General features: G+C 38.6%; 1 protein-coding gene across 1 annotated transcript; it reads left to right on the top strand.

Moving 5' to 3' along the window:
• The first annotated feature begins 2653 nt into the window (after nt 1-2653).
• LOC110646554 (receptor protein kinase-like protein ZAR1) lies at nt 2654-5265 on the top strand. Its single transcript, XM_021800029.2, has 2 exons — nt 2654-4181; nt 4372-5265. Exons 1-2 carry the CDS (start codon nt 2681-2683, stop codon nt 5019-5021), a joined length of 2151 nt encoding a protein of 716 aa, XP_021655721.2. The 5' UTR covers nt 2654-2680; the 3' UTR covers nt 5022-5265.
• Nucleotides 5266-17354: the final 12089 nt, after the last annotated feature.

The following is a 17354-nucleotide window of genomic DNA, read 5'->3' as shown; positions in this document are numbered from 1 at the left end:
CTTGGTGTTATTCGCCGCATGGATAAATCTCGAATTGGTCGCTTTTGGAGATAAAGAATGTGCAGCCGAATATACTTTAACTCAGTTGTTGAAAAATATTTAGAAGAGAGGTTAAGTGTACCTGTGTGTATGCACCATTAATATCAAAACTTCCTAATATTTCACTAAAGCTTGTAATATTCTAGCTCTCCCCAAACAAACGAGGCTCCCAAACCCAAACATGGTAATGGCGTTCTAGCAATGCAGGCGACAGCTAGATGCCACCGCCTATTGGATTTTTTTATTAAATTAAATTAAATATTTATTTTTAAATTTTAAAATTAAAAAACAGATTATTTGGATATAAGACCAAAATTTTCTTGTATTTTAAAAAGTAAAATTTTAAATTAGATCATAATATGTAGCCAATCAAAGGTTACTAGACAATCATTAATATTTGAAAATTAAACGATTTATCATTTAAGAGGGAAAACAAGTTTTTTTTTTTTTTTTTTCAAAGAAAAGATCAATGAGAATAACATTTAAATGATCAATGTTAAGTAATTATATGTTATTATCACGATTATATATAGGATAATTTAATAAAATGGTAAACCAATTATATAATAATAAATCAGTAGACTCTCATAAAATAGTAATTGTAACTATTTTATCATTTAATTGTCTTAGTATTATAGTTTGTCATTCCATGAGTTAATTCCATATTTTTAATTTGAATGTCTAGAGAGCTTTGTAAAGCAGTAAAGTTTGCAACTAAAGAAAAAAATAATCCCGTGTAAAATAGCATGATAGAGTATAATTTCTGGTCACTGGTACACTCCAGTGCACCACCCTCACCAAGGCGATATCTTCGCCTCTGCAATTACTCGTTGGCGTGGCCAATGATTCCATGTCTTCTCGCTTTTCTGTCTCTAGGAAGTTTGACGGCTTATGGGATACAGCTACAGTTGCAAAGGTGGTGGAGGCCAATTGAGGTGAGGCTTTTTCTTTCCCTCCTGAAATTAATTTCTTGTTGTGAAGTTCAATTTTATCCTCATAGTTGTTTCCAATGAATGTTCATCAAGAGCTTCGTGGAAATGTGAAAGCCTACCACTTCTTATTTGGCGGGTGAAGTCAATACCGTGCGGAGCCATTTGTTGATATAATCTACTTCAACTGTTTGGAGCCAGACTTAGAACACAAAATCATCAAAACTCTCTAGCTTTCAAGTATAATTTTAGCCTACCCACTCTCTTTCTTTTTCCTTTTTTTCCAATTTTCATTTTAGGGAAAATTCTGAAGAAAATAAATAATTTTCTTCCCAATTTTGGTTGATTTCAGATCTACAATCAGGGAAAAATTATGGCTGATGCACTTGTTTCTTCCCTTGTGAGTACAAACTTGGGAAACTTGAATGACCTAGTGCTTGGTGGACTCGAAGTACTGAGACTTGAAATGAACTAAAACTGAAATATTAAAAAATTAAACAAAAATCATACTGAAATTCAGATTGGTGATAGTTTCTAAACATATTCTAAATCAGAATCACCATATACCTATAATAATAATTAAATATATCTGACGAAAATATTTAATTAAATTAAAAATTTTTATTGCATGCTATTAATAAACATATCATTATTTTTTAAAATATAAATAATTTAAATAAAAATTTAAATCTCAACCCTCGCAATGCAATGCGTCCGTTTATATGATAATATAATAGAATTATGGATAAATATATAATTTAAATTTTAATTATCTTTTTATATTTTATCTAATTATAAATAAATATAGATGATATGATGTAAATTAATTGACTTAGTATACAACTAACATAATAAACCAAATTTACCTAAAAATCTGTGTACCCATTTGTGATTCGACTCTTAAGATTCAAACTTGGGCACTTGCAAATCTAGTTACTGTGGCTTAACATTATCCTTTATTATTTAAAAAAAAAAAACATAAAAAGGGAAAGTAAAGACTCCGGCCTCCGGCGGTCCTGGCAAGACAAAGGCCAAAATTTCCAGCTTATGAAGCTCAAGTCAAACCATATACAATGTCAAACCGTCTTACCAAACTATGTTGCATTTGGCATTTTTATGCACCAAATAACGCCACCAATCACGCCATTACAGGATCCAATCAACTCTGTGTGGACCGTTAACTTGCTAAACTACTCCAGCTTGGAGATGGTCACATCTCAAACACTTAAGGTAACAACTCTAATGACTGACAGGAGCAAAGATTGATCTTCAGCATTGCCAGATTAACACTTGAAAAATAAGGTCTTGCTGGCGGATAATTATTGACTATGATGATTTATTAGAATCACATGTAAAATTCTGAAGAAATACAGGATGCCAAGACAACTTAATTCAAGCCCAAGTTTGCGTTTAGTGAAAGCAAGTTTGATGGATGCATGCTTTGGCTTTTAATTACATGATCAAAATACTCAAGAAACTGTATCATTACTGTAACCCAAGTGGGATACATCTCAAATACGCGAAGTAAATTCACTTTGGGCTCTGATAGCCACAACTTAAACCAACCAGCTTTGCACTTGATAATAAAAAAATAAAAAATAAATAAATAAATAAAACCCACCAAACCAGCTTTGCGCTTTGCAGTGTGCATTGACCCAGTCAATACTTTTTGCTAGTAACTGGCAGCATTTTTACAAGTTCATAATTCATATATGAAGTCCCACAAAAGCGAGAGCCTTAAAGATATTCTCTGCTTTCTCTCTTCTCTGCAATTTCCTGTAGAGAATATGTTGCCTTTGCTAGCTTTCTTCATATCCCACTGTATTGCACTTGCTACTTCTCTAAATAATGAAGGTTTTGCTCTTCTGTCCTTTAAACAGTCCTTAGAGAACTCCACTGCTGGTTATCTTGATAACTGGAACTTGTCTGACATCAACCCGTGTTCGTGGTATGGAGTTCGATGCAAAGAGGGACGAGTCATTTTTCTCAATCTTCCAGATAAGAGACTTTCTGGATTTCTATATCTTGATACTGGGAAGCTGGCTTCTCTTCGCCATCTTAATCTCAAGAACAATTGCTTCTATGGAAGCTTGCCTGTTAAGCTGTTTAGTGGAACAGGGTTAACAACATTGAAACTCTCAGGAAATTCATTTTCTGGGCCAGTTCCTGATGAGATGGGGAACCTCAAGGACCTGCGGATCCTTGATCTTTCACAGAATTCTTTCAATCGTTCAATACCTTCATCTCTTCTTCATTGCAGGAAACTGAGGCAGCTTTTACTTAGTCAAAACAGCTTCACCGGCTTTCTACCAGATGGGTTCGGAACCAATTTGGTAATGCTCCAGAAACTGAATCTTTCATTTAATAACTTTAGTGGTTTTATCCCCAGTGACCTAGGCAATTTGTCGAATTTGCAAGGAGCTCTTGACCTATCTCACAATCTTTTTAATGGTTCTGTTCCTGCAAGTCTAGCAAATCTTCCTGGATCAGTCTATATTAATCTCTCTTATAACAATCTAAGTGGTGCCATACCACAAAATGATGTTCTTCTGAATGTAGGACCAACAGCTTTTATTGGCAACCCTCTCCTCTGTGGGCTCCCATTGAAAACTTTTTGCCCTTCAAGTCCAAAACCCTTACCATATAAACCAACTCAACAATCTCCAGGAGGCAGCTCTGGGCGGAGCCGGCGTCTTGTGATTGCCATTGTTGCCAGTACAGTGTTGGGAATTTGCCTTATCAGTGTGCTGTTCTCTTACTGGTACAGGAAAGTCTATGTTTGTAAAGGGGGCAAACGTGTTGAGGGCAGTACTTTTGAAGAGAAATCAATAGTTAGAAAGGAAATGTTCTGCTTCAGAACAGATGACTTGGAGTCTCTATCTGAAAATATGGAGCAGTACATTTTCATGCCGTTAGACTCCCAAGTTAAATTTGATCTCGAACAACTTCTGAAAGCTTCTGCTTTTCTTCTGGGAAAGAGCAGAATAGGCATTGTCTATAAAGTTGTTCTAGAAAGGGGGCCAACTGTAGCAGTGAGAAGACTAGAAGATGGAGGTTCTCAAAGGTACAGGGAATTTCAAACTGAAGTGGAAGCAATTGGAAAGATTAGGCACCCAAACATAGTCACTCTTCTGGCTTATTGCTGGTGTATCAATGAGAAGCTACTAATCTTTGATTACATACCCAATGGTGATCTTGCCACTGCAATTCATGGTTAGTTTCCTAAAACCAAGAAAATTTTCGCTTTCAAATCTCTTTCTATGTTTCTAAATCTTTTACATGTTTTAGACATTAAAAGTATCTCTGCAGAAGAGCAGGAGAGGGTTGTAAACAATGCACTGACATGATCACAGATTCACAGCTGTTTGTTAACTAACGGTTCTAATTCCTAAAATCTCACCAGGAAAAACAGGAATGACATACTTGAAACCTCTTTCATGGTCTACTCGCCTTAGAATCGTGAAAGGAGTAGCGAAGGGATTGTCTTTTCTACATGAATTCAGCCCCAAAAAATATGTCCATGGAAATCTAAAGCCTGGCAATATTCTGCTTGGAGAGAACATGGAACCACGCATCTCTGATTTTGGACTTAATCGTCTAACTTACACAGCTGAAGAATCACTAGCAGTACATTTAGACCAACTGACAAGCGGCACACCACATCAGGGGTCCCCATATGCACTCACGCCAACAAATTCAAGCCCAATTATGTCTTACTATGAAGCTCCAGAGGGCTCAAAAGCCTCCAAGCCATCACAGAAGTGGGATGTTTATTCGTTCGGAGTGATTTTACTGGAGATGATTTCTGGGAAGTCGCCAATTATGCAGACGGGTTCATCAGAAATGGGTCTTGTACAATGGATTCAGCTTAGCACTGAAGTTAAGCCACTCTCCGATGTGTTAGATCCTTTTTTAGTTCATGATATGGGGAAGAAAGATGAGATGGTAGCAGTACTTAACATCGCTCTTGCTTGTGTACACGTGAGCCCTGATAAGAGACCTTCTATGAGGATTGTTAGTGATACTCTGGAAAGATTGGCCTCATTCACTTGAGGAAATCCTCGTGTACACATTCTTTGAAGAAACAGATTCGTGTTCCTAGTTTTCTTCTGCAATAAAGTGAAATGGGTGCATTTTTCTCATCTGTCCACTGCCTATTTGCTGTTTATGTTTGTCCTGTACTGTAGGATGGTTTTTGGGTCAAGGCAGTTTGCCAGCACCTGCCATGTATATTCGTATCCTAGCTACAGTTTCTATTATTCTAAATAAATAATCATAACAGTCGATTTGTTGGATACATATTTCGCTGGTTATCCTAACGAATATCAACCGAAATCAAGGTTCCGTTTGTTTCATAAAAATGATTTGTATATGAAAAATATTTTTCAATAATATTTTAGATGAAAATATTTTTTGTTATTTAGTTATAATGTTAAATTAATAATATTTATTTATTTTATATATGTCTAAGTGTGTTCACATTTTAATAAAATTTTTAAATTTTAAAAAATAGAAAATGACTTCTTCTCTTGAAAAATGAAAGTCATTTTCTTTAAAAATGACTTAATTTTTCTTTGATCAAGAAAATATTTTCCGTTGACCAATTTTTCTGAGTTCCCCCAAACACTAAAAAATATGAAAAAAAATTTTTAGAAAAATATTTTTCATGAAACAAAAGGAACTCAAGTTCTTTTTCCTATTCCTTTAAAATGTGAGGCATTCAATTATTAGTTAAGAAAATTCATATTTAATACATAGACAAACATACCTTCTCTATCTCGAAATGCTGTAGCTTTTAGCATGGATGGTTGCTAAAACATGATATCTCAGTACAGCTTTCAAATATTGATAGATAATTATAGTGAATTGCATGCATACAAGGCCACACATGTACTACACATATTTCCCATTCGAAAGGGCCAGAAGGGGAACCACAAATATGTAAATGAATACACCTTAATCTAATGGGTTAATCTTTTTTTGGAATGGACCGAAATTAACGGTCCCCAACAAACAGCATTATAATGTTAAATCTTCCATACTGTCAAATTTTCGAAAAATCTGCATACTTGCAGCACTAATTGATTTCCAAAATCTGCACTTTTTAACATGTCCCTATGAATGGATAACGGTTAAAAAAAATAATAATAATGATTTCAAAGAAATCAGTTGGTCAACCATGCTTTTGCATCATGACAAATGATTGTAGATAACCACTAACTCAGGATGGCTGAAGCCAGTATCAACTGGAGAAGGTCAGAGTGTTCTAAAAAAAAACCCTCATTGGTAATGTGACCACGGAAGGAACAGAATCACTTTTGACAAGAAAAGTTTGAAGCAGAGAAGACTTTTGATAAAAATCTTTAATGCAGATGATAAAATAATATGATACTTTAGGAACTTGAAACAGTTTGCATTTGAAGAAATACACTTTGATTGAATAAAAGTTATACTGGTACAAGCACCAAACATTTAAATGACCTTTACTGTATTATCTCTGAAACACTCATATCAACTAACAAAGATAGCAATGAAACTCAGGCAAAGGCAGATGACACAAAAGAGTAAGAAGACCAGATAGTTACCTCTATTACAAATTGAACAACACATAATACTAACAAAACTGAAAATCCAAGGTAGTTCAAAATTACCAAAAGCAGTCATTCCAAAATTGTTCAATCCATGGATTGTGACTGTGAGGTTATATTTGTTGCTTAATTTTGTCCGTTGCAACTGTGTCAAAGCCTCTGATAACAAGACTGTTATGGCTTTGGTCATTGTCTGGTTGCAGGAAGGCAGTGTAGAAGGTGGAGGCTGAGATTTATATATCTGTGAGAGGCAGGTCATCATTTGGTTCATTAGTATAATTAGCAGCCAGTTTCTGTGGTAGCAATTCCAATGGAGTGAGCTTGGAGATTAATTTGAGGAAGACCCTAAGCTTGTTGATGATTTTTCATTATGGGGTAGATTAACAAATGACGTGTAGCAGAGGCCCATCTCCATTGTTTATTCTCGAGCCAAACTTAACTTCAAAAACAAATGAACTTGCTGTTGGGACCATTCTGTAAACTTGTGAGGCTAACTGAGGCACAAGTGAAGGCAGTGGCAACCTTGTAAGCCACTTGAGCAGGGTTCAGAGAAGGATTAGGATGTGATGGGAGACAACTAGAAGAAACAGTCGCAGTGTTAATCAAACCGCTTTGCACAGGAAAACCATAACGATGGCCCAGAGGTATGAAATATATCAGGTGTCGTTGATTGAACTGATAATACATATGATGCTGAGGGACTCGAAAACTCATCAGATGGTAAGAAGACATTGGCATCGTTCCAGTTGGGTTCTGTTGTAAGTAACTGGGCCAGTTGTCTAAACAAATAGCACTTGTGAACTTTGGCTTATCAAATTGTAGAGACAATGGAAACCCAGAAACATGTGCCATTTTATACATGTGAAAACCCATATACAATTATTATTTATTATTATTTTATTTTATTTTAATTAGCTAACAATAATTTAATATATTTATAAAAAATATATATATATATTTTATTGGATGGTCTGCTTATTTATTTTTAGATATATATACTATTTTTGAAATTAAATACATATCTGCAATCTGAACAACTCAGTTCAATAATAACTTTCATCCCATTCTACACCTAATAAAACTCTTGAAATATATATATATACCCTAATCATCTCTTCTGCTAAACTTTGCTCTCAAAACCTGTTTGTCACCTCCTTTTCCTACCAAATACTCTCAACAGGTATTTTCATAATCTTTTATTTATTGTTATATATATAAAATAATCTGATATGCGCAGATAATTCTTAAATTTTTATTTCTTAATTCATCACCTTTGATTATATTTTCAAAATAAAAATTCTCGTTCTTTGTTCAATAATGGGTGAATTTGATTTTATTTTCTCTCCTTAAACCGTTACAACTACTCTATAAATTTATTTTTTTTTTCTCTTTGACTATTGGTACTGAATTGGGTCAATCATAATTACTGTGAGACAATAACTTTAAATTTACATATTATATATATATATAGTTGGCTTCCATGCATCGCGTCCTGCGTTTCTGCATTTCCTGTTCATTTGCGTCCTGCGTCCCTGTTCATTCCTATATATATATATATATATATATATATATATATATATATATATATATATATATATATATATATATTAAAAATCATTTTATTTTACTGTTATTTGATATTTCTCTTTAATACTTTGGGTGTGTAGGAGATTCGAATATTCAATCAGCCAATTGAAATTGTCTCTCTTCCATTGAAAATAACTATTATCTTGGAGGTTCCAGGTGAGTGGTAATTATAGTACATGGCACCGTTTTAATCCCTTTTAAAATTTCTTAACATTAAGTTTGTTATTAAATGAAATTTTAAATCAATATTTTAACAATTATTTTATATGTGATTTTCTAGAGTTTTATTTTATTATTGAATTTTATTTCAATTTTGATTAAATAATTGATTTTATCAACTATTTCTGCATTAGACACATTAAGATTCCGGGAACAGGCCTTTAATGTATTTATATTGATTGATGTTTGACTATAAAATTTACCGATGGGTTATACTGAATTGATTTGAGATTGATTTGATTTTATTGACTCTCTGAAACTATTGAAATACACTATTAGAATTGCACTATCAGTTATTATTTGCTATTTGAAATTTTTTATTGATTTTGATTTATTTGTACAAATTGATTTTCTATTTTGAATTGGTACCTGTGCCCAGTATCTGTTTCTGTTATCTAGCCCCGCCATGTGGACTATCACGGTATTAGGTTGCATTGTCGAGTCATGCATCATTGCAGTTTATGGTTTGCATTAGTATCATATGCATTGATATCTGTGAAGGAGGAGGAAGGTATCTGATATCTGGTAGCGCGCTTACCATCTGGCCTTTGGTGATGTGGGGTATCATCACCCTGGTGCACTGTACCATAAAATTTTTATTGAATGAATTTCTTTTATATATATGTTTTATGAAGTTATTTTATTAATGATTTTGACAGCATGAGCATGATTTTATTGAATAGAAAATTTATTGTGAAATTAATCAAGCGTCTGCCTGTTCTTATTCCATTGTGTGCTATAATTATCATTCACTGAGCATCTAGCTCAAACCACATTTTCTTTGTCTGTTATTTGTTTCAGATCAGTAGAATTCTGCAGCTGATCCAAATATTCAGTCCATTTTCTGGAGAGGGACAACTTTGATTTGTTCTCATGGTATGCCCGAATTCATATTTTCTCGGGCTAATAATTAGTTTAGTTTATTGAACAGTTTAAGTTTTTATTGAAATCTGTAGAGACTCCGCAGTTTACTTATGGGATATTTATGATTTTTATTCAGCATTTTGTTTATTTGGATTTGTCTATTTTTTGGATTAGTAAGTGACAATATATTCATTCAAGATACTCTGATAAGACTTGCATGATTTAAGAATACTTAAATTATGCGCTAGTCACGGTTCAGAATTTTGGGTCGTGACAAAGTTGGTATCAGAGCTCGGTTAAGGTCTAGTAAACTTGCGGAGCATAGGATCTGTAACACCCCAAAATTTTAAATTTATTATTTTATGAGCATTTTTGGTATTTTAAGTTTATTTAAATTTTAGGAATTTTTTTGAGATTTTTTGGATTTTAAAAATCGGGTTCGATTTTTCGAAAATATAAACTTTGATGATTTTTAAAAATTAATTTAAAGACCACGTGGCAAAACTAAAAATATATTTGGAGTCTACGTATTTTTCTGAGTTTTCTGGAATTTTTTCAGAATTTTTGGACCTCGTTTTCAGTCCCGAGACAGAGTAAAAATTTAAAATTTTGTATCCTGAATCAGACCGGCTGAATCGAACCGGATTGGATCGGACCGGTCGAATCGGACCGGCCTTTTCTTTTTCTTCCTTCTTTCTCCCGCGCGCGTCGACCTCTCTCCCTTCTCTCTCTCTTTTCTCTCTCCTCCCTCCTCCCCTTGCCGCGCCGCCGCCTCCCCTGCCTTCCCACCTCGCCGGCGCCTTACCTCGGTCCTCCCCCACGGCCGGCCGCCGCCTGGAACGCCGGAAAACGGCCTCTGAAGGGATACGCAGCGCGCGCGCAACGTTTCAACTTCCCGGCCCAAATCCGGCCGATCCAGTCACCAATCGGACCGCGTCTTGTGTCTAAAATCATCTACTCGACGAGAGCTTTCCATAGACACCAAGAATACCAAAATCCATCGAGCGGTTTGTCCAATTTTTACCCGGGAAGTTTTAGCCCATTTTGACTTTCGGGCTAGATTTCTCACAAACCGTGAATCCCACGAGAAAACCGAGAGTACCAGAGCGCTCCACTCGTCGAGAGCTTAGCGGTGACATAAATTTCAAATTTTTCCGACACCGTTTTTCGATGGGTCCCACGGAACTTCGCAGTGTCTTTTCGAGCATTAAATGAGCTTAGAAAATTCTGAAAAATTTATGTACTAACCCCCGTGTTGTGGGCTTCATGTAGGTATCCTCAATTCGAGGAAATTCGACGATTGGACCGGTTCAGAATTTCGGGCGCATGCACTGCACGAAAAGTCTCCGAATTGGACTGAGGTTTTGGCTACCCCCCATTGTCAGACGTCCCGAGCGCGTCCCTGAAGTCGGAATCGGCAAAGGTAAACCTGAACCTTGCTTTTTCGTAATTTTTTAGTGCTTAAATAGGATTAAAAATTCATAAAATATTCGTGGTAGCTCAAAAAATTATGATTCTTTTTGCAATAGCCTAGTAATATTGCTAAGGACCACGGGGCAAAGTTTTAGAATTTTTAGAGCTTTGTTTGGGTAGTTTTTGCAAAAATAATTAATTATAAGGACTAAATTGAAATTTTACATATTGTGATGGATGACTGATTTGATGGGCCCAGGAGGGGCTGTGTGATGTGATTGAGTTGTGGATATATGGATTGTGAATATAGAAGTGTGTTTTGAGCCCTTTTGCAGGTTGGGTAGGTCCTAGGTATAGGGAGACTCATGGATTTTCGGCACGACTTAGGGCGTATTTGGTCTTTTCTTGATTGTATCGAGTCATTTATATTAAAAATTGTAATGTAATTGTCGTGAGCCGATGACCTTCTTCCTCCGCCCAGCCGCCACAGTGACCGTTGTCAAGTCTGTGAGTAAAATATTAATTTTAATTGTAATTTCACTATTATTATATGTTCAAGTATGCTCATGCATCACTTATATGCATATATTTATGTAGTTAAACTCTAGGCACAATTTATGTTGCATTGATAACTGTTAAAGTGCCATGGATGTTGTTGTGGTAATTTGGAGCAGTGTGCGTGCGTTGGCGTGCGTGTGATGTGGTGTGGACTATGGATAGGACGGGTAGTCACGGCTTGAGTTCTTCACTGGGACCCGATCCTTCGAGGGGTAGTCACGGCTTGAGTTCTTCGCTGGGACCCTCGATTTGGTTTATTAAGCGAAAGTCCGGCTTGAGTTCTTCAGGCACTGTGTTGGATTTAAGAGAGTCAGATAGGGATCAGCTCTCATATATTATGACCGATACTACAGGGTGTGTGAGTGCTCCAAATTACCTTTTTGATGTTATGATGTGAAAATATTGTTGATGTTGCATTTCACTCTACAGGGTGCATTAGTTTTAGATAGTTATAGAGATTATGGTTAAAATTGATATTTTACTCTCTGAGTCGAACGCTCACTCCTGTTCAATATTTTTTTCAGGCCACAGGAGGATATTTTTGAGATTAACCTGCTTTCTTCCTTGCAGGTCGATTATTAATGTTTGTATAAACTTGTTAAATCTTAGAATTTCTGCATGTGTTAGAAATGTTTATTTGATTTGGGTCTGTAAACTAAATTATTATTTTGGACCTGTAAACTTATATTCTATGCATGTTGATGGATTGGATGAGGGAGCTGAGCTCCCATTTATTTTTATGTTGATGAGTATGTGGAGGGTGAGCTGAGCTCCCCAATTGAGTATTTACTGTGTTTACAGGTCGGGTGAGTCATAAACTCCCCGTTGGTAGGTCCATTTTATGGCCGGACTCTGTCCGGTTGATTTCTTGATATTGGGCCCAAATGGGCCTTAGAGTTGGGTTAAGTGAATAGTTAGGCTTACTACGTGCCTCGGGGGCTTTAGGCTGGCCCAGGTCCTAGTGCCGGTCCGACCCATAGGTTGGGTCGTGACAAATGTGGTATCAGAGTTAAGGCTCCAGATTCTTAGGGATTGATTGTCTAAAGTGTTGGGAAGAGTCTACTAGGAGTCACATGCGGAAAAATAGGGTCCACATTCGTCTTGCATTGTCATCTTTGCTTCTAGTTTCTGCTTCAAATAATTATGTATAAATATGAGTCCATAGAAAGTGTAACATGTTGTTTTGAATTTTGTGGGCTAATCTTTGCTGAATTTCGTGAAAATGCGTAGAAGGTGAGAGCCGCCATCGCACTGCACTGATGTGCTGACGAGGTGTCGGCACAAGATGAGGCGCCTGCCCCGAGGAGGCGGGGTAGGAGGCCTAGAGCTGCTCAAGTAGAAGAGCAGCTGTCCACAGTTCAGGAACAGTCTTTCATGGCACAGGGTCCCATGGACCCCATGGCAGCTACTCTAGCTGAGTTGCAGAAAATCATCGATATGATGGCGCAGTATATGGTCCACCCTCCACAGCAGCAGCAGTCCACCGCACCAAGAGGGGAACCTTACAAACAGATAATAAATTTTAAGAAGTTGGTGCCTGGTACTTATGATGTGTCAGACGATGCATATCGGTTTTTGGATTCTATGACAGCGAAACAGAGTTGCGATTGGTAGCGAAGACTCATAGAGTGTATGCAGCATGTCATGGGGCCTATGCCTAGACAGTGGATGAATGACTACATATTACCTCGGATGGAGGGTTTGTCGTGGACTCAGTTTGTGGAACTGTTCATCAATCGGTTTGTGCCAGAAAGCTTCAGGGATCAGAAGCAGTGGGCCTTTGAGGCCTTAAGACAGAATGGTAGGTCTGTAGATGAATATGCTACAGAATTCCTGGAATTGAGCAGATATGCCCCTACAGCAGTAGCTACAGAAACTATGAAGGTGAAGAGATTCCTAAAGGGGCTTGACAGAAGGTATGCGAACATGGCCATGATATCTGATCAGTCTTTTGATGTGGTGGTTGATCGAGCTAGACAGATTGAGATTAGCTATGCTGTGGATGACAGCGGAAGAGCAAAGAAAAACAGAGCAGAGGGTTCTACCGGTGTTTCCCAAATGGGTACTCCAGACAGTGGTGGCCAGAGTAATTACAGAGGAAAAAAGTAGGAACAAGAAGAGTGGTTTTAAACACAAACCTCGAGGGTTCAGACATGGATACGGATCCAGCAGTAGTCACAGTTCAGGGTACAGCAGTTCTGGGTCTGGTTCAGGATCTTCCTTAGCACCTTGTGCACAGTGTGGAAGAGGACATTCAGGACCTTGTTTGATGGGTTCAGGAGTATGCTTCAGGTGTGGCCAACCAGGTCACTTTGCTAGGGAATGCCCTGTGTTCAGCGAGCCACAGATGGGGTCACAGGGTTCTTTTGCAAATGTTCCTCTTCAGTTGTATCCGGGTGCTTCGGCATGGCGATGATGATTCGATGGCCAACAGGCCGAGGACAAGGGGCGTGGATTTGGAGGTAGATCAGAGATAGAAGTCGATGTCGTGGTTCTGCCACTCAGGGTAGGGGTCAAGCTCGGGTTTTCACCCTGACCCATCAGGATGCTCAAGCCTCAAATGCAGTTGTGGCAGGTATTCTTCTGGTCTGTTCCTATGAGGCTCGTGTTTTGATAGATCCGGGTGCTACGCACTCATTTGTCTCCCCTGTGTTTGCCATGAGATTGGGTAGAAACCCTACCACTTTAGAATGCCCTTTGTCTGTAGCTACCCCACTTAGTGACAACATAGATGTAGATATGGTTTTTCCGGGTAGCCCAGTAGTAGTGGATGGAAAGATCCTCCCCGCAGACTTAGTTCCTTTACCAGTGATTGATTTTGATGTAATTTTGGGGATGGACTGGTTGGCAACTCATTATGCCACTTTAGACTGCAGGAACAAAAAGGTGCATTTCCACGTACCTGGTGTGGAAGATTTTAGCTTTGATGGTGATAGGAGCGTGGCTCCATATAACTTGGTGTCAGCAATTAGTGCTAGAAAAATGTTGAGGCATGGATGCCAAGGGTATTTGGCATTGGTGAGAGATACATCTGTAGAAGGTGTCAGCATGGAAAATGTTCCTGTTGTCAGAGAATTTATGGATGTTTTCCCTGAAGAGCTTCCAGGGTTGCCACCAGAAAGGGGAATAGAGTTCTGCATTGATGTTGTTCCGGGTACAAACCCCATTTCAATGCCGCCTTACAGGATGGCATCAGCAGAATTGAAAGAGCTGAAGGAGCAACTACAGGAGCTTTTGGACAAAGGTTTCATACGTCCGAGCACTTCACCCTGGGGTGCTCCTCTTCTATTTGTGAGAAAGAAAGATGGGTCATTGAGGTTGTGCATTGACTATAGACAGCTGAACAAGGTGACTGTGAAGAACAAGTATCCACTTCCCCGGATCGACGATCTGTTTGATCAGCTCCAAGGGGCTAGATTCTTTTCCAAGATAGACCTGCGATCAGGCTACCATCAGTTGAGAATCAGGAATGAGGACGTGTCCAAAACGGCATTCAGGACAAGATATGGTCATTATGAGTTCTTGGTGATGTCTTTTGGACTCACTAATGCACCAGCAGCCTTCATGGACTTGATGAACCAGGTGTTCAAGCCATTTTTAGACCGTTTTGTCATCGCATTCATAGATGACATTGTGGTATACTCTCAGACCGAGGAAGAACACGTGTGGCACTTGAGGATGGTGTTGCAGACTTTGAGGGAGCACCAGCTATATGCCAAATTTTCAAAATGTGAATTTTGGCTAGAAAGCATCTCATTCTTGGGACATGTGGTTTCTAGTGATGGCATTCAAGTGGATCCCAAGAAAATTGAAGCTGTAACTGATTGGCTTAGGCCTACAATAGTCACTGAGGTGCGAAGTTTTCTGGGTCTAGCTGGCTACTATAGGCGTTTTGTACAGGATTTTTCCAGGATAGCAGCTCCCCTAACTAAGTTAACCCGGAAGAATGTTCCATTCATTTGGACAGATGACTGTGAGGAGAGTTTCCAAAAGCTTAAGGAGTGTCTAACCACTGCCCCTGTGTTGACACTACGTATGAGTGGTGAAGGATACACCGTGTACTGTGACGCCTCCAGAGTTGGCCTAGGGTGTGTTTTGATGCAGAATGGAAAAGTAGTGGCTTATGCTTCAAGACAGCTAAAGAGGCATGAGCAGAACTACCCCACACATGATTTGGAAATGGCGGGTGTAATCTTTGCACTAAAAATCTGGAGACACTACCTGTATGGTGAAGTGTGCGAGATATACACCGATCACAAGAGTTTGAAGTACATCTTCCAACAGAGGGACTTAAACTTGAGACAGAGGAGATGGATGGAGCTTCTGAAAGACTATGATTGCACCATCCAGTACCACCCTGGGAAGGCCAATGTAGTGGCAGATGCTTTGAGCAAAAAATCTTCTGGTAGTTTGGAGCACATTTCAGCAGAGAAGAGACCGTTGATTCAGGAGGTACATGAGTTGATGGATCAAGGTTTAATCTTAGATCTTTCAGATGAGGGGGTATTGCTGGCTCATTTTTCAGTGAGGCCAGACTTGAGAGACAGAGTTAGAGTTTCCCAGCACAGAGACCAACAACTGATGAGAATCATAGAAAGAGTACAGCAAGGTGAAGGTGGTGAGTTTGGATTTGCCAATGATGGAACCTTAGTGCAAGGTTCTAAGATATGTGTGCCCGATGTGGACAACCTCAGGAATGAAATCATGCGAGAGGCACACTACACACTGTACAGTGTCCACCCAGGCTCCACCAAGATGTACCATGATGTGAAGAATAGCTATTGGTGGAATGGCATGAAGAGAGACATAGCAGACTTTGTGTCCAAGTGCTTGACTTGTCAAAAGGTGAAGTTTGAACACCAGAGACCGTCAGGGAAGCTGCAAGAGCTCCCTATCCCAGAATGGAAGTGGGAAATGATCACTATGGATTTTGTGACTGGGTTGCCTCGTACCACGCGAGGATATGATTCGATATGGGTAATTGTAGACCGCTTAACCAAATCAGCTCACTTCTTGCCTGTGAAGACTACATATTCTGTGGCACAGTACGCCCGACTCTACATTCGAGAAATAGTCAGATTGCATGGAGTTCCGACTTCCATAATATCTGACAGAGGGCCCCAATTCACTTCTCGATTTTGGAGAAAGTTGCAGGAGGCACTCGGCACACAGTTGAACTTTAGTACAGCTTTCCACCCTCAAACAGACGGACAGTCCGAAAGGGCAATCCAAACACTGGAAGACATGCTTCGCATGAGTGTTTTGGATTTTGGAGGTCAATGGGATGAGCAGCTAGCTTTGGTGGAATTTGCCTATAACAACAGTTACCATTCTAGCATAGGGATGGCACCCTATGAGGCATTATATGGAAGAAAGTGTAGGTCTCCTCTGTGTTGGACAGAAATGGGGGAAGCGAAGGTGCATGATGTAGACCTAGTGCAGTACACATCAGAGATGGTTCCCTTAATCAGAGAACGATTGAAAACAGCTTTCAGTAGGCAGAAGAGTTATGCAGACCCCAGACGGAGGGATGTGGAGTTTGCAATAGGCGACTATGTATTCCTGAAGGTTTCTCCAATGAAGGGAGTCATGAGATTTGGAAAGAAGGGCAAGTTGGCACCTCGGTATATCGGACCTTTTGAGGTTACGGATAGGGTTGGAGCAGTTGCCTACCGGTTGGAGCTACCACCCAACCTTTCTCACGTTCATCCCGTATTTCACATCTCCATGCTCAGGAAATACATTCCAGATCCTTCTTATGTACTACAACCAGATGTAATAGAGCTAAAAGAGAACTTGATGTTTGAGGAGCAACCTGTAGCCATAGTGGACTACCAAGTGAGACAACTAAGATCAAAATAGATCCCGATGGTTAAGGTTTTGTGGAGGAGTCAGTCAGTGAAAGAGTGCACCTGGGAGTCAGAACGGGACATGCGTAGCAAGTACCCTTATCTGTTCAATGTATAATCATGTGCTTTATTCTGCCTTGTGTAAAATTCGAGGACGAATTTTCTGTAAGGGGGGAAGAATGTAACACCCCAAAATTTTAAATTTATTATTTTATGAGCATTTTTGGTATTTTAATTTTATTTAAATTTTAGAAATTTTTTTGAGATTTTTCAGATTTTAAAAATCGGGTTCGATTTTCCGAAAATAT

The sequence above is a fragment of the Hevea brasiliensis genome, chromosome 9 (genome assembly GCF_030052815.1).
Source record: "Hevea brasiliensis isolate MT/VB/25A 57/8 chromosome 9, ASM3005281v1, whole genome shotgun sequence".
NCBI lineage: Eukaryota > Viridiplantae > Streptophyta > Magnoliopsida > Malpighiales > Euphorbiaceae > Hevea > Hevea brasiliensis.
This window is presented reverse-complemented; position numbering and strand designations above follow the sequence as displayed.

Bases quoted from the DNA above. Each gene is read 5' to 3' on its own strand.
- LOC110646554 (XM_021800029.2), top strand. From the start codon at position 2,681: ATGAAGTCCCACAAAAGCGAGAGCCTTAAAGATATTCTCTGCTTTCTC. The intron at 4,182-4,371 runs GTTAGTTTCCTA...AAATCTCACCAG, and splicing joins TCTTGCCACTGCAATTCATG to GAAAAACAGGAATGACATAC.